Source organism: Molothrus ater, chromosome 3 (assembly GCF_012460135.2).
Source record: "Molothrus ater isolate BHLD 08-10-18 breed brown headed cowbird chromosome 3, BPBGC_Mater_1.1, whole genome shotgun sequence".
NCBI classification, from domain to species: domain Eukaryota; kingdom Metazoa; phylum Chordata; class Aves; order Passeriformes; family Icteridae; genus Molothrus; species Molothrus ater.
The window spans coordinates 49,156,971-49,180,535 of record NC_050480.2 but is presented as its reverse complement, the minus strand read 5'-3'; the positions used below and the strand labels follow the sequence as shown (position 1 = coordinate 49,180,535).

General features: G+C 37.7%; 1 protein-coding gene across 3 annotated transcripts in view; it reads right to left on the bottom strand.

Moving 5' to 3' along the window:
- The window catches only part of PDE7B (phosphodiesterase 7B), a 170,311-nt gene that overhangs the window by 110,844 nt on the left and 35,902 nt on the right, over positions 1 to 23,565 (bottom strand). For 2 of the 3 annotated variants that reach the window (XM_036380206.2, XM_036380205.2), the window contains exon 3: positions 4,303 to 4,369. In XM_036380206.2, coding sequence (XP_036236099.1) covers positions 4,303 to 4,369 — 67 coding nt within the window. The remainder of the gene's footprint in view (positions 1 to 4,302; positions 4,370 to 23,565) is intronic. The other variant, XM_036380207.2, reaches the window with a different exon arrangement.

Below are 23,565 nucleotides of genomic sequence, written 5' to 3'. Positions count from 1 at the left end.
GTTAAGGAAGTGAGAACCGGTTAAGTTGCCTTAACTTTGGACTCTTACAAGCTTCTATACAATCTTTCCCAGCAGAGTTAATTAGCTTAGGCATCCAACCAGCAATTTTCCCAGCAAACTAACCCAATTATCTCTGCATGATATGATACTGTGTCATGTCTGAGCCCAGAATATGTCTGTCTGCATATGGGAAAAATTAACTTCAGGTTGTGCCATTGAAAATAGCAGTGGGTGCTCTAGGGAGAGGGATAATTCCCTTCTGCCTTTCATAATATGAATCTCTAGACTGATAACTGATAAATGTACTCACTATCAGTCAAAATCTCTGACTGATAGTGAGTACATTTTTATAATCTCAATTTTTGTGCTAGCTATAATTTTTCTAAGTCAAAATCATTAAAGGTAAAGAGCATGAGGAGCCCAGGGTTCTAACTTCCAGAATTCAGCATAAAGCAAACGTTTTTTGACACCCTGTTCAGCATTATCAGGCAATTTTTTCATGGCCAAGTGCCCTCACTAACTTGATAACAGTTCCAATTTTAGCAGAAGAGTTCAGATTTTCTTCCTTGCCCTGGAAGATCTTGCTGATGATCTGCCATTGTCTCCCGGCAGACTTGGAGATTCAAGGGAAACCTCTGATAACACACTTCTATTGACAGTGTAATAGTTTCATTACTTATATTGCTGTAGAACTTCAGCTTCTCATTGTACTTATAAATTTATTCTTCTTTTTCCTAAGTGAGGAACCACTTATCTTCTCATTTTTTGAAGGATAATGGATATGCAGGGTTCAAAGTATTATCCAATGCCACACTAAAGAAAGCTGTGATATATTTAGGATCTGAGCACTTCAGGTCTTCAATGGGCTAAGGTGGACCACTGACCAACATTCTTATCAAAGTTATCAAAGTTGTGTTTCTTTAACTGGTATAACACATTGTCCTGGTTTTGACTGGGATGGAGTTAATTTTATTCTTTGTAACTGATGTGGTACTGTGCTTTTAATTTACTATGAGAAAGTTGTTGATAACACACTGATGCTATAGTTTTTGTTCAGTAGAGCTTGCTCTAAGTAAAGGACTTTTTGTTTTCCTGTACTCTGACTGTGAGCAGGTGTACTGAACTTGCCAAAGGGATATGCCACATCATACAGCATCATGATGGTCAGGAAATAAACTTGTGTTTCTCTGTGTGTGGGGGGGGTGTTGGCTGGGAGCTGCCAATCACTTAGGTCAGCAGGTGGTGAGCAGTTGTATTGTGCATCACTTGATTCTCTTGGGTTTATTCCTCTCTCTCTTTTTCGTTGGCACCATTATTATTGTTATTATTGTATTTTGTTTCTATTATTCAACTGTTCCTGTCTCAACCCAGAAGTTATACTTTTTTCTGATTCAGCTCCCACTGTGAGGCAAAGTGAGTGAGTGGCTGCATGTTGCTTAGTTGCCAGCTGGGATTAAATCATGACAGATAAAAGTGTAAAGAGACAAGCACAATATGAAAAATAAGAGGGAGACCATAATTTTCTGTAATGACTTTAGTGCAGATAATTACACTAACACTAAACATATTCTGGTCAGAGCACATAGCTATTATCTTTTATATCCTCAGGCAACACTGCTAAGTGACCATTTAATTTTGTTATTTTTTTACACTTGAATTATATATATCCATCACTCTGATACTGAAAGATGAGGCATTAAACCAATTCTATGCTCTTAATCTCAGGTTGAGTGGTATCTAGTCAGTGCCTTGAAAAGTTATCTAACTTCACTCTAGACATTGTAAGCATTTTGGCATTTTTTAGTGTATTATTTACTGTTTTCTAGCAGAAAACAGGATTTTTACTGCAAACCCCTCTTCCTCAACCATTACAGAAAAAGAACTTCATACACATAATCCATGTTATCTCAAGGAATGTGGACTCAGTGGCAAGCCTGGCATTACTTCTAAAAAACTAAATTTGAAGCTAGCCCAGAACCAGTAGTATAAAGCAGATACAGACATTTTCTGACAAAACCAGCTACTGCCATTTTAGAGTACAGCTCAATAATGTGCAGTTTCAAATATGGACTGATCTTGCATCAAAGATCCCTTAAGAAATACAGTCAGTACTCCAGGCTCCTGTGTTTCTTCTCTTGCTAGGGTAATTATCCTCTTGCAGTTGCTGGGACTTGCCCTCTAGATTTCTGTCAGCACTGTGTCACTGTTACATTACAAGGCAGCACGACAGTTTTAGCATATTTCAAAGACAGAGCAGCCAAGAAAGATGTCCCCCTCTGAAGGCGCGCTGTGCTTTGTTCACTGGTTACACCCACAGACATTAATAATGTCATCTTTGCATTGATCAGTGGCAGACTGTGTTACATTCTCTTGGAAATTCAACTCCCTTGTAAAATATGAGACTGGGCACTGAATGACATGTTCAACACAAAGTCTTAGGTCTTTTTGGCTGTGCAGTTTCTGGTTTCTGCTCTTCCCTACAAGTTCAGTATGAAAGGAAAGGTGTCCAGAGTGGACACCCTCTGGCTTTACAGCACTACCAGAACCACAGAGATTTTTGTGATAAATTGAGACAATGGAGCTTGTCTCCAGCAGTCACTCTCAGAGAAACCACAGTTTCTGCTCTGTTTGTACTTGTTAGTTTCTTCTTTCCACACCTCTTACAGAGCCATTTCTGGAATATACAAATTGCGCTTAGAATAGTTTCAGTTCTGTACATGATTTGGAATTCCTTGGGGTGAAATGAAAAATTCTATGTTATATATGACACTACAGTCCTTAATTTGTTAGCAACATTGAAAAATAACAATAGCAGGCAAAATATATACAAGCAAAGTATCGCAAGAGCTGTAACCTCTGAGAATCAGTTACAGCTTTGGCATGTGGTCTTGGAGTAATTTTTACATTCCTAGCAGTTTCCTACACAGCACAGCATACGTTCTCATTCTTGTACATGTATATACTGCAAGACATAGATAAGAGCACATGTAATGGAAACAAGATCTTGTTCTTCTCACTACTCCTAAAGAATTGTTTGCACTAAGAGGGATGTCAAACTCCCACTTTTGGACTCACTTGTTCTAAAAATGCCAAATGAAATGATGAACCAACCCATGCAGAAGGGTTTTTTCTTTGTTCTCCTCTCTCCCATCCCCCAATTCTTCCCCCTAATGCATAATAACATTTCCATGGATATAACTTCCTTAGAACTAGAGTATTAGGAACTCAATTGTATTTACACTGTAGATTATAATTGGCATGATAAAGGATCACAAGTGTATCTTTTTTTGTCAGCTTGTTCCATTAAGGACTTCTAACCATGGATCATTGATGTAACAGATCATTATGGCCCATTGTGTCAGTTCATCTATTGGGATCTGTGCACTACAAGCATGACAGATTTCCTCTGCAGCAATTATAGTCTGTTGTGACAATAGGATTTAATGAATCTAAACAACAAACCACATAATCTGTTATTACAGAGCACAGCTATGCACCCAGATGGGAATTAAGACATTGCCAGTTGCAGTTTTAAAAACTGTGGCTATTTCAATCTTCACTTTATTAGATGCAATGCTCTAATCTACAGCATATATTTATCTCTTCTCTGGCAGGTCAAAGGTCTTCAGAATTTAAGGCTTAATCCTGGAAGTGTTCTGTGATTTCATTTTTTTCCCAAGTAAACATTATCTCTTAGGTTTTTAGACACTTACTCCCTGCCTTCCACTGTGATACTAGCCATGCTATTAATGTTTCAGTACTAGCATTGTAGGTGAAACACATGACCACAATGAAATTGGGTCACAGAAATTAGTGAAACATAGCAGAATATTTCTGCATTGTTTCTAAAGAATAGGCACTACTTAATGTGAATTTCTACAAAGCTACCCCAGTGCAAATATGTAAAATCACATTGACTGAAATTTCCCAGACTGATGCAGCTGAAGGTCTGCTTTAGACACTTTTGATACATGCTTGTGGAATTAATACTGTCTTTAGAAGTACAGCTTTTCAGCTTTTGAATATGAGTTCTGGGCTTCAGCTCATCAGAGCTTCCAAATACAGTGTTGGTACTGCTATATTTTCATCTATGCATATGGACACTACTGGAATATATGTGCTTTGTTTAAATAATTGAAAGTTCATTGCAAAGAATATATTCATGAGGACTAGATGTGGATGCACTGTGTAAGTGTCATTGTGGATCATCATGGTCATTATCATGTACTTTTAAGAAGAAATTCCCAATTAAACATATTTCCATATCCATACACTTGAATAAAAAAAGGAAGAGATTCTTACCCTTACCTAGCATGCGCACACATTTGGCATTCTGGTCAGGACTATCAAATGAGATTTCTCCGCACCTCTGGGGAAAAAACAGATATATTTCATTAGTCTCGGTGATAATACCCCTGTCCTCATCCTCTGATACCTCTCTTTATACTTTGGAACTAAAGATGTTCAAGACTCATTGCAAAAACATAAAAAAGGAAAGCCTTTGCAAGTAGCCAAAGTTTGAGAAAGAAATGGTTGTTGCAGATGTGTCAGCATAGGTCAACACTGTACTCCAGGGTGTTTGCTGAGGAAAACTCCAGGTAATGTCTTACTGCCTTTGGATCTGTCTGAAGCTAAGACTGATGTCTGCCTCTATCACTGAGGATGATTGTCACCCTGTATATTCCCAATCAAGGAACATCATTAGTGTTATGTTCGGAATACAGAACTGTTACATTTTTAAACACAAGATATAATTTTTGAGTTTATGTAGACAGACCTGTCAGTTTAGCTGCCAGGACAAACATAATTGGTGTGGCTTATGGGTCTGATCCAGCTTCAATTAAAGACAATCAGTGGGCAGATCCCACTAACTTCAGTGGTGGTTTTTTTAGTTACTACATAAAAGATTCAGTTTTGTATCACTACACTCAAAGCTCATGAGAGGGGCTTAAGGACAGCCTCACATTTTCTAGGTAAAAGTGGTTTACACTTCCTTATCTACATACTTAAGGTTTTGGTATCCATGACCAAATGGGAATAAAAGCAGAGTGAGTAAAGTTTGGAAAAATAACTGAGAGCTGTCCATTTCCCTTCCACTTTCTTTCTCTCTCTTATGTACTTTCTCCTTTTCAGCACCTATGGTGAAGTTGTTAGAACTGGGTTTTTTTTTTTTTTTGCTTTTTTCATTAAAAAGGTGACATTGCAGCAAATATTAAAACCTACAAATCAGGTAAGTAGAAAACCTCAGAACATCAAAGAAGATGAAACACAGCAGCAGTTTCATAATGAACAACACATTTGGAACTCACTATTGTTAAAAACTTTTCACCTCCCTCACACTGAAATAAACACAAATAAACAAACAAAAGTCCCACACAGTCTTTTTAAATATCATCACATCTAAAAAGAGAAAACAGATGCCTGTATTAACCTTCCTAGGTGGGAGCTCATACTACAGAAACAATGAAAAAGAAAAACAACATCTTGTATTTCAAAGTTAATTTTACGAATGATCTGATACCAGCTCGCTGTCAGGAGAAACAGAAACTTGGTATTTATTCTTCTGAGAAGAATGCTAAAATATAGGCATCTTTTCACAGAAGTATCCCAGCTGCTTCTTCTCAAGCAAGCATACTTAGACAAACACAGATGGTAGAAAGCATGTCAAAATTCACTGCCCACTTCACCCCTGGAATTATGGTGCTCTGTGAAAACCTTTGGTTATTTTTGATTCAGTCCCTCAGAGGTACTGTATGTTCCAGACATATTTGTATAAACATCACATTTCAGGCTGGCAAATGGTGTCTTACAATATCTAACAATACTCACCAGTCCTAGCATTATGAAATTGGGAAAACAGTTAATATTCCCCAGAGCCAACTAACATCCCATGGGATCCATTGTAATGATGGATGAACTTTGAAAACTTTGCAAGTAAGATTCAGATAACTGTATACAAGTTCATAGCCTTATCTGAATTCCCTTTATGCCTACAGTCCACAGAAGTGTTTGAAAATCATGTTACAACTGTCAGCCTAGGAGATTTTTCACCACTACCACTTACAGCTGGAAATACCAGGAGAAAGAGCTTCTGCAGCAATTTCACTTCTGTTGCTAGCTAAAGTTCATAGGTACATGTCAGTGGGGTGAAAAATAAACTGTTACCAAACTGCTCAGAGCGTCAAAAAGGACCTAGTTAAAACCTGGATTTGTAAAATGGCACAGAAATACAGCAGGAACTCACTTTTGCTCATCCACAGAATGGGGCTGTTTGTGCATTTTTACTGTTAGCAAATGTTTTCCATGAACAAGAAGTGAGGAATGATTTCAAGATTTAATCTTTAGGATTAAACTGAGACTTTACCACAAGTACTATGCATTCCTTCCAGGGCTGGATAAGCTTCCTCTGCCCTTTTCCTGGACTGGCTTCCTTCCTTTTTCCATTTAGGTTTGTTCTGCCTGCTTGTACACTATGGTTGGTACTGTGAGATGCGGCCAAAAGTCTCTCCAGACCCAATCCATTTCCAAACTAATCTTACAGCAGCTGCTCATTCCCTCCTGAAAATGTCTAAGTTGGCTATAAAGAATATATCAGGGAGAAGAAATAGGAATTTGACATTAGATGCTGGTTATTCTACTTTTTAATTTCAACCAGTCAGAAGAGAGAGAAGGAGGAATGACCTTGGACATACCTGAGCTGGGATACTTTAAATCTCAGTTTGGGCTTCATGGCTGGGCCCAGTATAGTATGGGTTGGACTGGTTCTGCTATATGCAATCCTGGATGTTGCCTCTGTGAGTTCACAGAGGCAGTGCTGCTGAAAATAATACCACCAGTGTTCAATTTCCCTGAACTGTGAGAGCCTTTGTTGCTGAAAATCTTAAAAGAACTGTTGTGTTTTGAACTGGTCAGATTTAACAAGAAATGGGTAAATACAAGTAAAATTCAACCTGCCAAGTTGTCATTGTACATTCATATATTTTGAATAACTGAACTCTGGACTAGACCTTTTTTTTTCTTTTTTTGGAGCAAAGGAAAGCATAGGTGCTTTCAGTTAATAATATTTTCAGTAATAGAGGTGCATTTTCACATAGAATTGCAGCCTGCAGTTCATTACATATGTGATTTTTTTAAAATATTTATATAAGAAAATTAATTAATAAATTACCTACTCTCTACTCCCTTTTTTGAGATCAGATGCGTGACATGATATTGAGCCTGTTACACAAGCTGCAATGTAGTAAACTAGAATGGAACTTACATGTCCCCATGGAAAAGAGACTGAATCATGGAGCAGGTGAAAGTGGAGCTTAAAATAAAACAAAGTGAAAAATGAGAATAGGGACAAAAGGACATGGAATTAAGAGGAAATGTGGCATGAACTCAGTAAGATAAGTAAATTGGAGAGCTTGAAACCAGCCTGGATGACTCCGATGGCTCAGTACCACTTGTCAGAAAAGGGAAACCCCAAAAGGCACAGGCACCATCTTCCACAGAGAGAGGCTCTGCTGGAGCAGGGGTAAGATGAGAGGGGTGCTCACTTGGCAAGACGCTATGAGGAGTACACAGGAAGATGGGCAGCCATCTGCAAGAAGCCCTGTACCCAAACAGTGTAAGTAAAACTGCAACACAGCAGGGCATAACTAGCAGGAAAAAGCTCATGCAGAGAATGGATGGAAAATCGACTCTGTGTACTAATGCAGTAATGCATCTCATGTTACTGCTCTGGTGTTACGTGATCATTCATAGGTTGAGTTTCCATTTCCAGCATGCCTGGGCTCACACCAGCTGCATTAGAGGATTTGAGATATGTAGCAATAAAGAGGGTGTACATAGCCCAGACATAATATGCTCTTAGTTTTACCTACGGAAAAACTGGTTTTGAAGTCATCCTATTCAGCTTCTATCTGTATGATAAACTAATGCATTACTCATTTTAAGGAGGAAGATGCAAATCAAGTAATTGAAATAAATGGGTCTAAACTCTTTTCTATGACAAAATTCAGCAATTAAATGTCTGAAAGTGTTTTTCATGAAAATTGCAGTAAGTGGCATGTTAATTTTCTACTTATTAAAGGCATATAATTAACAGTGATCTAGCATTTAACTATTCTAATCTTGTTAGATTGTATAGTGTTTTAAAAATATAGTAGGAATTTTTCTGGCATGAAATTTGAACATGTGTAATTTTTGACCTTTTTAAGCTGCAGATAACCAAGTTCTTTAAAGCCAGTTTAAAAGGTTATTGGAGTAGGAACCATATTTACAGGCTTCTTCACTCTAATCTGTTTTGTTCTGCATGTCCTGAGTATGGTGTTCAACACATGTCTCTTCAAACATGGCAATAATCAGGGAGGTACTTGATGTACATGATCAAACAAACATGATAATAAATATTGGATCATTTTCTTCTTGGTGAGGAGGTGACAGGGATTATTGTACTGCCAAACAGAGGAGATGTGTTAACTACACACTGATGGCATATTTTTAAAGGGTCTATTGATTTCTTTTTTTAAAGTAATCTTCAGTTAGTATGCTTTGCTCTTATCAATAGTAGATGGAAGTAGATTCCACATGACAATATAGTGTGGTGAAAGAGCTTTCTTTCTTTCTTTCTTTCTTTCTTTCTTTCTTTCTTTCTTTCTTTCTTTCTTTCTTTCTTTCTTTCTTTCTTTCTTTCTTTCTTTCTTTCTTTTCTTTCTTTTCTTTCTTTCTTTCTTTCTTTCTTTCTCTTTCTTTTTTCCTAGAGTACTACATATAATTTCTTATTCCTTTAGAAAGTAGAGTTAAAAGATATAAACACAACAATTAAAGGAATTTAAGGCATAGAAAAAAGCTTCTATGCTTTTATGAATAAATTGATATTCTCAGAGGCAAAAAAAATGCTAGTCTTATTCCTATTTCTGTTTTCCTATTACGTTCCTTTCTCCATTAGCTGTAAAAAGTACATAAATCATGTTCTCTCATATGTAAAAACATCATTCTATTTGCCTAAGGATTATTGATGTAAAATCTGCTAGTGGGAAAAACAATGCTGCTTTGTAAGTCTTAGCAAGCTTCCATAAAAACAACAGGCCACTCACAAATAGCTGAAATCTAGAGGCAGTATTTCAGAGAGTCAGGCCACATGCCTTTGATCTTCAGGCTGCATGGGAGGCCTTTTAAGGCTGATTCACTTGATAAACTATCAGAGTGTAGGAACTGTAGGATATCCAAGGCATTGTGCTTCCCTTTCTCCCTCTCCTCTCTGGCGGGGACAAAAGGCAGTACAGACTGGTGTGTAATGTCTCTTACCCGAAGCCTTTCTGCTATTACCTCCCCCAAAATAAAAGCCTTGTAATAATATCTGCTAGTGATTAAATCAATTTTTATGCTAAACAAGGAAGTTCCCTACTGATACTCTGTAATCTTGAGATGCACTTAAATGTCAGATACTTCTGAGTTTTGCTCAATCTTTATCCATGGTCTTTGTTGGCCTTAGCAAAGGAAATAAAACCATTGTTTTTATTTGTTTAGAGACAAAAGCTCATTTTCTCTATATCACACTATATTTTAATTTTAATAGGTCCATATTTGATCAATTTTTTCTGAAGACAGTAATTGCAAAAGCTTCCCCTATTCATGTGATCTTGAATTGATGACTCTGCATTATTTAAGAATTTTACTTATCCTTTCTTACACGAAGCATGTGTATAATGAATACAGCTTGAGAATTACATGTATAAACTTTCTCATTGGTAGCAAACACTACTAGAGTCTTTCAGCTATTGAAATTACCAAGATCTAAAAAAATTGTGATTGGTGTTATGTACTATTTCCCAAGGACTTAGTAACAGTTCCCATAATAATTATAGATAAAATCTTATACTTACCTGAAAATTTAGACCTACATTAGGCAAGTTAAGGGTTTCACTAAATTGGGCTAAAAAAACTACACTTCCCTTGGACTGGCATGTATTATGTCCATCTCTATCCATTTACAACTATGGTGTAATCACAGCATACTGATGACTGCCTTTAAAATACTATTAGAAGCCAGAATGCTACATTTTTTGCTATTCAAATTGTTATTGTTACATTGCAACTATTGCAACTGTGCTGTATTTCATGGGTAAAGTTTTCCAGCTTCCCTATTTAGTATCAGCACTGAGGCATTCTTAAACTGAAAATTCAGGTTCTATTAACACCTGGATGATTTTCTGCAGAGTTGAATAGCTATATCTGGGCAGACTTGTTCAGAGAGTTCATCCCTTTCCAAGTTTTCCCACTGAAAGGGAAGGTTTTTCTTCCCTCCAAGAAATTAAAGCATGTTGCTCAAGTAACATTTCAACACTGTCACTGTCAATCTCCATCAGAACCCAGGCACTGCATTTCACTTTGGAATCTACTATGCTGTAGACCCTCAGCTAGTCTGAACAGAAGACACAGCAAACTAAGTAATTGCAACTAAATTGAGCAATAATTGCCAACCACCCATTGCTGCCAGTAGTCAGCATCTTGTTTGCGGGCTAAATAGCCTGAGGTGAACCTTTAGGCAGTTCATTTTATCACAAACCTGTGATTTAATATGGTTAAGAGTGGTTTGAAATGGATTAATGTTGCTGGAAAATGGATATAGCAGTTTAACTGCTTTGTTTTCTTCTTGAGTCAAGGGAAAAAAAAATTTAATGGCGTGTGACTTCATTAGGGAGGCGCCAGCAGCCCTGACCCCCATGAGAATCTGTCAGTGTTTCAATATGGCATCCCCACTTTTAAGTGTTTATAACAGGGACACCAGGAGCCAAATCCAGAATTACTAAGCAATAAAAATGTTGGGTTTTATTAAGCAGTAAGTTACAGTCGAGTATGCATTAATGGGTGAGGCATAATTTTCAGGCATGTTCCGAAGGGGTGCCATCATCCAAGAAACATTAAAAAGCAGACTAGTTTTTTTACCCTCATGGGATGAATCTGTATTACAATTCATATTCTAGTTTACATTTAAGAATGTAAAACATCTGTAGATTACCTAATGGATCCTCCCACAACAGAAAGAGTTCTAAGTAGGAGGGAAGATGGGAGGAAAATATCAATATTAGGGAAAAGGCAAATATGTTCTCTATTTATTGTTGCTCTGAAGTGAAACATCAAAGTTCTTTATATTTAAAACATTTCCTGGACCACATAATTATCTTTCCTTCTCTGAATTGTAGAGCTGGGCTGTTCTCCTAGTTGCTTTCCATGGTCACAGCCATTTTAACTTTTACTTTCTATTCAAATATGTAATGGGAGGAAAATATAGGATTAATTTGTGAAAATTTAGGTCTCAATTTCAACTACATTTTTGTCACATAGTTGCCATCTATCTACTGGATCAAAGCCTTGGAAGCACCAGCTGACACACCACACTCTCCAATAAGCAAATCAAAGGTCTGTGGGAGAATGAGCCTCCTGAAGAGTCTCCTCAGGCTATTCAGAGCAATGTGGGATTGATTTTGGCACCTGCTTGTTTGTGTGTGCCCACTGCATACCACATGGATTGCAAACAAAAGCACAGTCTCAGGAAGGACAGGAGGACTGAGTGCCAGTGAGTTGACACAGGCATCTGCCTAACAAGACTATCTCCCCAACCGCTTCCTGAGCAGCACCAAGCACCAGTGGCCACCTGCTTCTCAAGAGCTGGGCACTCCTGGTTCCCTAAAACATTGGAATGTACTGGGGCAGTCCTGTTTCACCCTTTTAGGGCTTAATTTTTAAGGAATAGGGGTTGGTGAGAACAACCCATGCCAAAAGCATACCAACAATTAAATAATGGGTTCACGGGTCCACCACTTTCACTCACTTTCTGGCATACTTAGGTAACAGAACTGGCACTGGGCCAAACAAACCACATAGGAGAGAGTTAGAAGCCATCAAACAAACCTGAAAACACATGTGGAAGGTCTTGTCAAGTTGACAGCTTCAGCAGAAGTGAAAACAGAGCACTTAGAGGCAGAAGGCAGGAAACCACTTTTCCCTAGTTCCTTGCTTGCGCACCACACACAGTGCCTGGGTCTGAAAGTAGTAGGGTCTCAAGGACAGCTGGCAAAGAACTGCAGAATTGGCCATCTTGTTAAAAGGGACCTTTCCCCTGGTCTCATTTCTCACTCTCTCTCTCGCTCTTTCCCTAAGGTAACTTTGCTGGCATCCATAGGGAACTGGGCAAATAAAATTTTGTATGAACAAAGTCCTTTCTGCAACACTTGGAGGCCCCATGATGCCCTGAGGAGACCCGGGCCCAATTTCTGTGTGAAGAGGACACCACCAAAGGATGGCCACAGGCCTGCTTTTGATTAGCTGTTTACATGATTTCAATGTGTCACAACATGAATAGCTCGTGTCACACAGTATCTCCTGGGTTTATTGCCAACCATTTTCAGTTTTACTCCCAAATTTGCTCCTGGTTATACTTTCCAAACATTTTGAGCTCTCCTGCATTGTACTTATTTTTAAGCTCTTTTGCCACTATAAGCAATATTAATATATAAGTGCTACCTTCAATAGTTCTGCAAAATTGGCCCAGTAACAAAATTTTGTGGGCACATGTCCAGCATGTTACCAAACACTTACTGTAAAAATGAGCATCTATTTAGGTTGTTAACACTTGCTTCTACAATCATAGCTATTCATTAGAAGTACTTATTGCACTTATGTGTAATATTCATTGAGTATCTCCCTCACTGGGAGATTCAAGAGCGCTCTGGATTCAATCCTGTGCCATGTACTCTAGGATATACTTGAGCAGGGAGGCTGGACCAGATGACCCACTGTGGTGCCTTCCAACCTGACCCCTTCTTTGGTTCTGTAATACTCTTACATCACTGCAGTTTCGAAGAGGAAATCAAACCAAAAAATTGAGTGACCTTAACACTGAAAACATGGCTTTTGTAAATTCAAATACAGCCAGCATACATCATGTTTCTATGTGCAGAACATATGGAGCTAAAAAACAGCAAGTGTTGTTTTGACAGGAAAAATTTGCATTTCAAAAATTGTCATATTAGGCATCGTGGAAGAACATCTTCTGTATTAAAAGAAAGTGTCATTGGTACTAATGTCTCTTTGTCAACTTTCAAAGTGGGATTAATAACATCTGGAGCCATACAAATGCCATTATATTATAAGGAAATACTTAGATGCTACTGCAGTAATCCCTGTGAACATATTTCAGACACAAAAAATCCACATTATTTTGACACACTAGCTACTGTTTCCAAGGTTGCAGTCTTTTGGAGTAATTCTAAAAAGACTAATTTTCTCCCTGAAAATAATTCCCAGAAGCAGAGTGTTTTGTTTTGTTTTGTTTTACATGTGGAACCATCAGTTCTAAATAGGTATATTGCTGGCAAGTATTGCACAAAACTGCTCTTTTCTTTCACTTCTGAACAGATTCTGACTATAATCTCAGCCAAGACTACATCCATGCTTACCTTTGAGAAGGTAAAAGAAAAGCACAAAGTACCCGCAAATGTTTCTTTTACTGTGGTAAAACTCATCATAGGAGTTCACACAGGGAATGAAATGCCCAGGAGTTTACACAAGGAATTAATTGCCCAGGTATCTTCCTTCTTCTCCGGTAGTCCCAAGGCCTTCCCAAGTGATTTGCCTGTTGAGTCTCTTTACAAAAATTGTACAAGCTTTTCATTCTAAAGAGGCTTATTTTAGACTGCAGAAACAACTGGAATAAAAACCAGCAAAAACACTCAATGGGAACAAAATGTTCCCTGGTCTGCACTCAAGGTCTTTTAGAGCCATCAATCTCTAGTCTAGAGAAAATAAAGCCATCATAGCTTCATAACTATCTGCAATTGCTGTCATAATCCTGTTTTGAGAGCAGGTATTCAAGCAAGTCTGAAATTTTATTATAGAGTTCACTTCCATGTATAATCCAAACAATATCCTGATCATACTGAAGGATAAGACACCTCTAAAGTCATTCTACTGCAAGCGTTTTACCTGCCAGTCTTTGTTTTCTTACTAAGTTTTCATCAATAAAAAACATTAAAATATTTTGGACTTGATTATTAACAACTGCATTTTGCAGTAGAAAAAAGAAGTAGAAAAGTAGAAAACTGTACCTCATATTTTAACTATACCATATAGTAAAGCCCATTATATAGGAAAGGTAATAGTTATTAAAAAAGGCAGGATACAAATTAATGTCATAAAATGCCTCTGTACTAAACTGGCTTTCTTTGTAACAGAAACAGGAAAAAGATAGAAGTTACTATTCTGTTAGGCTTTGCTAAGAGGTGACAACACCTACTATTTATGGGATCTAAATGAAGGTTAGAGAAGGACTCAGTTGAGCGTGGTTCCCTCCCTTCATCTGGATTTATTCTCTTGAAGAGATGCCTTCCTGCTGTAACTAGTAAACCTCAAGAATTTTGCAAAAAAGGCGAAGACATGTCTGCTGTTACTCCTTATCCAAGTGGATACTGCTTTTCAGGGGGAAAACTGAGAACTGTACTTCACCTGTAAAATTAAGAAATGTTAACCTGTTAACCTCTGTTGTCATGGGAATAATCTTAGATTGCCTTTTGGCCTGGCTTTGCTCACACCTTCCACTCTTACCTGCCAAAGTCAACATGGTGAACGTTTCACTGGTGGAGTTTCTGTCATATATCCCCTACCTGTCTGTACAAAACCAGACAACCCATTTCATTTTTAGTATTAATCAATTTGATTCTGACTAATACACATGGCATCATCTCTTTTCAGTGTCTCTTACCAATCTTAACACCACACAGCTGAGTTTCTTGCAGTGGGTGTATCAAGCATTGTGACTAATACCTGCCATACATAGTTTATTCTTTAACTGGTCCCCCAAAGGGAAAACTGGGTTCATTATCTATAATTTTGCTCTCAGAAGATTTTATTCTTGGATCTGTTTGGTTTAGTCTCATGCTGTTTAAGTGTGACTGCTATTTTGTATTTATATTAAAGATGGGATTCAAAACCAATTGGTTTTGAATTTTTTCCTTTAATTTGCAATTTTTATATGATAGGCTTCAGGAAAAATCATTCTCTCTGTATATTTTCAAACAATTCCTAAGATACTGAATGTCTTACTAAGTTATTTCTTTAAATGAAGTCTCTCTATTGGTAGAAGTCTGTTTTATAAAACTCCCAGGATTTAACATGTACATAATATTTAAAACTATTGTGGGCTTTTCTGAATTTCACTTGAGGGAACTGAGCTCTTGATGTTTTTCTAGATATTCATAAAGGAAGGGAGAGAGAAATTTCTAGAGACTTACTTAGCCCATCTGATTACAGAGAAAAGCCTAACTCGTCATCGAATGCAGTTAGAAGGATTTAGCTGATTCTTAGTGTAAACACTGGCTGCACATTTGGACCCTAAAATCAGCATTAATCCTGAGTGTTAGAGGTTGGATCTGCACAGCTGGAAAAATGTTTTCCCAGTTGCCACATGACAGTAAGGTGGCTTTCAGGGAAGCTAAGAGGAGCTAGAGCTAAGGGAGCTGCTAATGGTCTTACTGGGATGTGGGATATCCAGAATGTCTGGTCATAGAGGAAGGACAGCATGGACATTTTAACAACTCCAAATTAATTGTGTTTTTGTGAAGGAATTAAAAAGATGTTTTTAATACTGCTATGGACACCATTATTAGGACTAATTAACCACTTGGGAAGAGTATGAGGTGAATAGCAGAATACAGCTGTGAGGCCCACTAACAACTGAAAGAAAATATGCCATTTTCTTCACAGTAAAGAGAAAACCTTTTCTGAAGCTAGGGGTAAATCCTGTTATTTCCTCTGAGCTTTAAAAAATGATAAAGCAGTAAGCAAAATAATGTTTCCCATTTTCCTATTTTATGTTGTTATAGACCTTTGTATATAAAATACAATTCTTATAATGAAGCATAAAAATACAGTTATAATTTCACGGAGGTAAGGGTTGCTGAGTAAATTGTACTTTGTGGGAAGTAGGGGCACATTTAGAAGTTGTGCAGTGCAGTCATTGAGAGCAAGGACCAGAAGCAATTTACTTGCCAGAATCTGAAAGCACTTCTTTTTAAGAATTCTCTTTTGGAAACATTTATACATTATTATGGTATCTTTAGCATGTACATATGGCAGGCCTTTGTCATTCTTTACAAATGAGTCATCGTTTCCCATATATTGCAATATACCTGAGCCATATGATTCTGATAAAATTGCACATATTGCAAGTGGTAAATCCACATAATTTTTACAAGGAAGGGCAATGGCTTTTCTTTACAGCTTTTAGAAGCTTTTTTTAAACTTATTTTCCTAGCATTTTCAAAAATTCTTTCAAAATAGATTTGACATAATACATAAATAATAAAGTCGTATCTAATTATCTTTGCTGACTTTATTTTAAAATCTAAAGGTGCTGTTAATTTTATGCTACATAATCTTAATTAACTACCCAGGTGAAAATGCTGTCCAGTGCAAACAAGGTTTGAGTGGAAATGTGCTGGGTTCCAATTAAAGGAGGTTCTGAAGTACCCCCTAGTGATATGGAAACATACGAAATTTGCATTTGGATGTCAACTCTTGTTGCTCAGGCAAATCTGTATTATGGATACTGAGACATTTCTCCTATTTGAATGCTGGCAATGAAATGCTGACCTACTGACTAAAGTGACTTCAGCAGTTGTCATGCTGAGCCTGACACAAACAATGTAATGAGTTTTTAACAGGTCTCTGCAAGTGAAAAACATTTGCTGTCTCTTGTGATTTTTATAATTTTTTTGTTGTTCTTTCAATTTTTTGTTCTGTTTTTATTTACAATATTATTAAACATTACCCTTGAGGCAGGCAAGACTTTACAGTTAGGTAGTGTATGGATGGGAAAAGGAGGAAAGGACTGCTTACACAAACTTGCTAAAGGTCACCAGCCCACTTAACGAGCAGGGAGTAACATTCCAGTTGCCTGTGATTCTGTATGCTCTTTCTTACATGAACAGTATGACTACATTTATCTTGTTGAGTAATAGATGACTAAATACAGGAACTAATAGTGCTGACTGATGAGCACCCTCACCTCATAAAGGCAACTGAGCAACCTGGGCCAGAAAAATCAGATTTGAGGGGAGATATTTTGGAAACAAATGTCACATTAGATTAGAAACTGTGAAAGAAACTCTGAAGACTTTATTCTTCAAAGGCACCTGGGTGACTTAAGAGCATAGTTATCGAAACAGTCCTGTGCTTGTTGAGCATTTTCTTCCTTATGAACCTGTAGCAAGTAAATCCAGCACATACAGGTAACATTTTGGTCAGCATGGAAGGCTCTGCTTGACTCTGATCTGCGGAGGGAGTAAAAACCCTGGCTGGTACAGCAGTGGTTGTTTATCTAAAGATGACCACACACACCAACCCCACACTCCTCCCTCCCCACCTGAAAGCCACTGGATGAGTCCCTGGAGTATCAGCCAGCATCACACATCAACAGCAAAGGGAACTATGGGGAGAGGGTGAGCACTGCCAGCACTGCAGATCAGATGGTCTATGCTGTATTTTGTATTGACACATTCATTTTGCACTAAACTAATTTGATTTGTACAAAAATGTGTATGAGGAATCCCTTCAAGGGGAAACACAGAAGGGTTTATCCTGATGAAATTTCTGTTTCCAGAAAAATCATATTTTGTAACAAGAAACCAAAGAGATTCCAATTTTGAAAACAATCACCAAGCAAAAACTACTTACATTGAAAAAACCTGTAAGTAAAACTAATCTTCCCATCTGGATGTACAGTAATCCAAGAGAATAAGAAAGTTATTGTGTGGGTTTTTCAATGTTTTTCTTGTGTTTAGTGTGATATTTCACAACTGTCTGGGGCTTACTTCCTCAGTGCATTGGGAAACATCCACTGCAATATTAGATTCTATAAATGAAACAAAAAGAAGATAGTTTGCCAGAAATGTTAGATTTCTCTAACACAGGAAGTTGGCTACTTGAGCAGCTCAGTTTTCAGCCACTGACAAATTGATCTACAGATGACAGACTGGCCATTGGAAATCATGCTACAGCCAAATTAGAATGTCTACTGACATATGGGCTAGTGCTGCTTAGAAATTCCAGTTTTCACAGACAGGGACTTATGTGGAAAACACTCAGCATCCCCCATTGTGCAGACAGAAGAGACAGCTGCCGAAAGAGACAGCAGCCATCAACTCAGATCCCAAACAAGACTCAACCCTGCTTTTCTGATGAGCAGAAAGGCAGCTTTCCTCTCTAAACCTAACTCCTAAACCACCATCATTAAACAAAACTACTGTCTTCTATTGTTTTAACCACATATGAGTTAAATAACAGGTCTGGTTCATCACTAAATGTCCACCAAAAATCAAAGCCATAACACATCCATGGCTTTCTGGACATTACTGTGATAACTTAACCCCTCATTCAATGCTGACTGTTCACCTCTGTTTAGACTGTCTCTGCTTAGCTGGTACTGAAATCTTTTGCTGGTGCTCACTAACAAGAACATCTCCAAATATGACATGGGCAGTGTGGTTAGTATTTTGAAATATGGTGGTTTTCCCACTGTTATATTGCTTTATGAGAGAAAGCTCTATCCTGAGTTCACCTCCCTTCTCAACATGGAGATTCAACATTGTTTGATCACACATTTATTTTTATCTGCTGACTGTATAGAAAGGATTAAAAAAGCCTATTGTAATAACACAGAAGCCTGGAATAAGATTAAAAGTGTGTCATTCCCATGGAAAGGATGTTAATCCAGTATCAAAAAGTGTTTAGGTTGTGATATCTTTGGAAGCTTACGGATGTCACCTTACAATGGTGTGATAGCTATGAGTGGTCTGACTGAAACTAAACAAAGATGAATTCAATGTCATCCTGATCCTGCTTATCCTTTACACATTATATCACACTGAAGCAGGGAAATTCAGAACAGTAAATTGCTATAATCCCAATGGAAAATCAAGGATGGAGAATTTCCTGTCCTTTGATCTTTAAAATCAGAAATGCTGATGTTTTCTTTCAACTTACTTTTATTGGTTTTACATAATAGTTGAAACAATACATAAAATAAATATTTTATAATTTTGTTCCTGAACATTTTCACAAAATAAACACAAGATAGTGCAACCTTGTCTCCTCTGTTGGCCTTCACCACAAGTGTCCAGGACATGAGTATCTCCACCCACCAGCCAGCTACATAAAGGATTAATATGATATTTTAAAAGGGAAAATTGGGAGCATGCAAGGACTGCTTGAGAAGAGATAATGGGGAAAGTATGCTGTTAGAGGGTTCTCCAACAATCTTTACCAAAACCACAAGGTACAATGAAAATTCAAGTCTTCTTTTAAAAAGTGCTCAGCCCTCCATAGGTAGACCAAGCACAGCACAGTAGTCACAAAAGTATATATCTCCACAGCTTTTTCTAACCACGTTTGAAAATTTTGTCTAATCATTGTTTCAAATCCTGGCAACTCATATCTTACCTCTGGAAGACCTGATATCTGTCACTCAGCAAAAAGGAACGAACTATCTTACCTTACCTCCTGCAGAGATTACTAACAAAGAACACCAATCGCCTTTATACTAAAACACTGATACTTTCAAAGCCTGCCAGAAACACTCTTTATCCCATGCATCATCACAATAAAGCAGCTTTACTCCCAAAGAGAGAGTATCATCAAGACTTTGAAGAAACACGTCATTGGCCAGTCACATCAGTGATCTTTGCTTCCAGAACACTAAAATTACCAGATATCTTGACCTCCTTCTAAACTAGAAGAGGTTAACATATTTTTAAACCTCTTTACACCTTCTTAAAAAAGAAAGGAAAATGTTTTGCCTAGAATACAGTGTGTACATGAACAAATGTGAATTTATCTGTGAAAACATGAACAAGCTACAGTCTCAGCTTTTCAGTTCACAATGTTCACCTAGTCTTCTGAAGAGTAAACCAAGTAACTGACAGCAACAGCTCCAGATTACAGAAGAGGTGGAGACCAGCAGAGCAGACCAGTCTTTGGACAGAATTTAGATTAAGGACCTGAATAAAGAATTTAAAATTATGTTTTTGTGGAAAGTAGTTTCAAATATAATCACGAATTAATACTTTGCTTTATAGTCCTTTTACATCAGTTTTTTGGATCTGATCAGTACGTCCATTAAAGACAAAGTACTGTCTGGAAAATAGTTATCTGCACATATTTAGTAAAACATAATTGTTTTCTGAACTTCGCAGTTTGGACATTAAGGTGTTGTCTATCTTGGCAAATTGCGATACCAGGGACAGTTCTTTATGGCCTACTGGCACAAAGCAGTTGACATCAATCTTATTAAATTTTGTGTAGTCTCCAAAGCAGCCCACAGTGACAAATGGAGAGAGACCAAGTCTACCCTGGGATGATGAAATTGCTGTGAATCAAATCAACCCCCTCAGATCAGCAGAGTCCTCGCAATTGCTAAAATATAGCAATGCCCTGAAACTGTCTGTATTACTGTGAAACTTCTTATCCCAGTAAGCCTGGCAAGAAAGCCAAGCTCAGAGCTTCCCTTTCCCTGTTTGCAGTGTGAGGTTTCTCTGTTTAATTACCTCACTGAGATGTTGTGAGGCCCACCTACATAATGTTTGCAAAGTAATGTTTGCAGAGCAGTGTATGGCACATGAAAAGCAGGGAAGCGAGCCAGGCACCGAGCTGGAGATGGAACAGGCGATAGAGCTCTGGGCTCCTGTGCCTCTGTTCACTCCTCAGGGAGCTTTTCACTGTGGCTGCAGATGTTTAGGTAGCACAGCCTCGTGATTAATTAATTATTTCCTTGGTGTAAAGCGTGTTAAGGGCCCCTGTGTAAGACTACTGTTTACAGATGGCTTGCAAGTGGCTGCTGTTTTCTGCTTCATGTTACATCCTGGCATGGCTGCTGCCCTTGTACACAGAGTGGCATGGATTTTCCATGTAGGTACCTGACCTTGGACAGTTTTAGCTCCGAAGGAAACTGGTTAGGAAATATATGTGAAAACAGCATTGTTAAGGCAAATATTGTTACTGAATTGTACCAGTCCTTGCCAGTGATTACTACAGTGATATTTATGCACGTGTGTGGGGGAATTCACTGCAGGCTCCCAGCAATTGGGGAACGCCAGACCCCTCTAGCGTGAATGGTGGCTGTTCAAGCAGGACACAATATTGCTACTGTTGCAGACAGCTGGGAGGAAGTCTTAGAGAGGCATCATAGTCTACTGACTGCACACTTCTGTCTGACAGCTCTCAAAGAGACCAGCAAGAAAAATCTCTGCCTATTAAACAGTGGCAAACCCTGCTCCTCTCTGGGTAACCATGAGAGCCGGGAGACAAAAATTCAGTTGCCTTAATCATTTCCTCCAGAAAACAAAAATATCCTACAATTTAAAGTTCCATTTTACCTTGCCCATATTGGCTCAAATGCATTTAAAGGGCTGAAATTGCAGAAAGCTGCCCTGTGGTTTCTGAATCCTGGGAGTCTAAGTAGGCAGACACGTAGCTGCAATCTCCATGTATCTCCTGTTCAGGCCATTTGGCTCAATTACTCTCAGAATAAGCTTGCCTGTTGCTGGCATCCGTACCCTTGCAAAATGCTCTCAGCACAGGAGCAAAGACTGGTCTAAATCCAATTTGAAAGTATGCAGTGCAGAAGGTGTGAGCTGTCCCCCCAGTTTCATTACTACTCACACTAGGCAGCCTTCTCTGTTATTTCTTGTTAGAGATGCTGTGATGTATAACTCCTGTGCTTTAAAACCAGTAAGCATAGCCAGGTTACTCTCCAGGAAATTACCAACTCCTCGCATTTAAGTCCACTGTACCATTCCCATTAAGCAGGGACTCATGAAAGCCCAAGTGATTTTAGCTGGTGGGAGAGTGGTACCTCATAGACAAGTTTCAAAGTGGAAATCAGTATAGAATTACACTCAGAGTTACAGCAAAGAACAAGAGGGAGAAGCTTTCCCTTATGGCCAAGTGCTTGGAAGAAGGATTTATTACTCTGAGAGTTTAGGACAATGCCAGCTGTTGATGGCAGCTAATATGGCACAAAAGAGAGGCTAAATTTACACTGGATTTAACACCACAGAATTAACAGAATTGCAGAAATATGAATTTAGTTTGACTTGCTCTGAATAGTGTGTGTAAAATTTGATCCATACTCTAGGAAACATTTCATTTACCCAGCTTGCTTTCTCCATATCTGTTCTTATAGTGTTAATCATTACACTTGGTATTTACATAATCCTTCTACCCTGAAAGAATATCAGTGCTGCTAGAATTAACATTATTTTTACTAGTTATGGGCATCACAGTTTCTAAAGTTAAGATGATGAAATATTTAGAAAAGCTTTTGTTTTAATTCAGCTATTTAAATCTGTAAAGACGTCTGTTGCTATTTCATATTTACAGTTGGAATGATCTGTCCATTAATGAAGGTGGGGATATTGACGTGATAAAATGAACATGATGTGAAAGAAAGGCAAAAAGAATATAAATAAAGACAAAATAATTGTGGAAAGCTTGAAATTGTGAAAGAATATCTTGTTCCTAGGAAACATAAACTCTTAAAAATTAAAATACACAGAAGATATACTTTTTTCTTTCCAAAACTGGGTTTTCTTCTAAGAATAAGAAAAGAATTTTGAAGAATACATCTGGCATATAGAAAGAATTGCTGTAGAGAGCCTTTAGAAAAGTAGTAAAATTTTTACTCTTGAGTAACAAAACATAATTTCAGAAGTAGAGTCATGCTCAAATAGACGTTTGCTGGTTGATTTGTAGATAATTTGGGAAAATTTAAATTCTTTAAAATAGAAATCTTGGTATGCAACCAAAGGAAGTTGTATGTGCAGGGATCAGAAATAATCTAGCAATCTGGAATCTAGGCAATGTCTCACTGTTACTGAAAGTACAATAGCTAAGAAAGGTTGCTTGCCCACAGCTGTTGTCCTTTAAAGAATATTCTCCATAAGCATATTCTTGTAATAGTTGCTCACAAGCACAAATAAAAATAACTATATCCATGGAGAAAGATGCCCTTACTTTGCAGATAATGCCATGCACCAGTCTTTGTCTCTCCTTCTTTGGACTATAATACTTCCAGAAAATAATATAGATTGGTGACACAGTGGAATGAATTAAAGGGTTGTGAATGTGCATGTTGACAACACATTGCTAAAAAGTATTTTCAGTGTTTCTTAATTTTACCATAACAGGCCTTAGAAAAATCTGGGAAAAATGGATATTTTATTTTGAAAGTGTCCAGACTTTTCTTCCCAAACATTTTCATTTTTAGTATTTCTGCTCTGTTATTAGTTTCTTTCTTAGACCCAATTTGCTATTTGTCTTTGATTTTAAAGGTCTGTTGAATTTCATATGCAGAAGAGGCAAATCAGGTCCTTCATTTTTATAATACTTTATCTAGGAATTTAATGGTTTGGTTGGATTTTTTTTTTCAAAATACTGCTGCTATTTGGTATAATGTTACACATTCATTCTTGTATAGGCCGCATTTCTTCTCCTATTGTTCCACAGCTTTGCAGTCATTTCCCA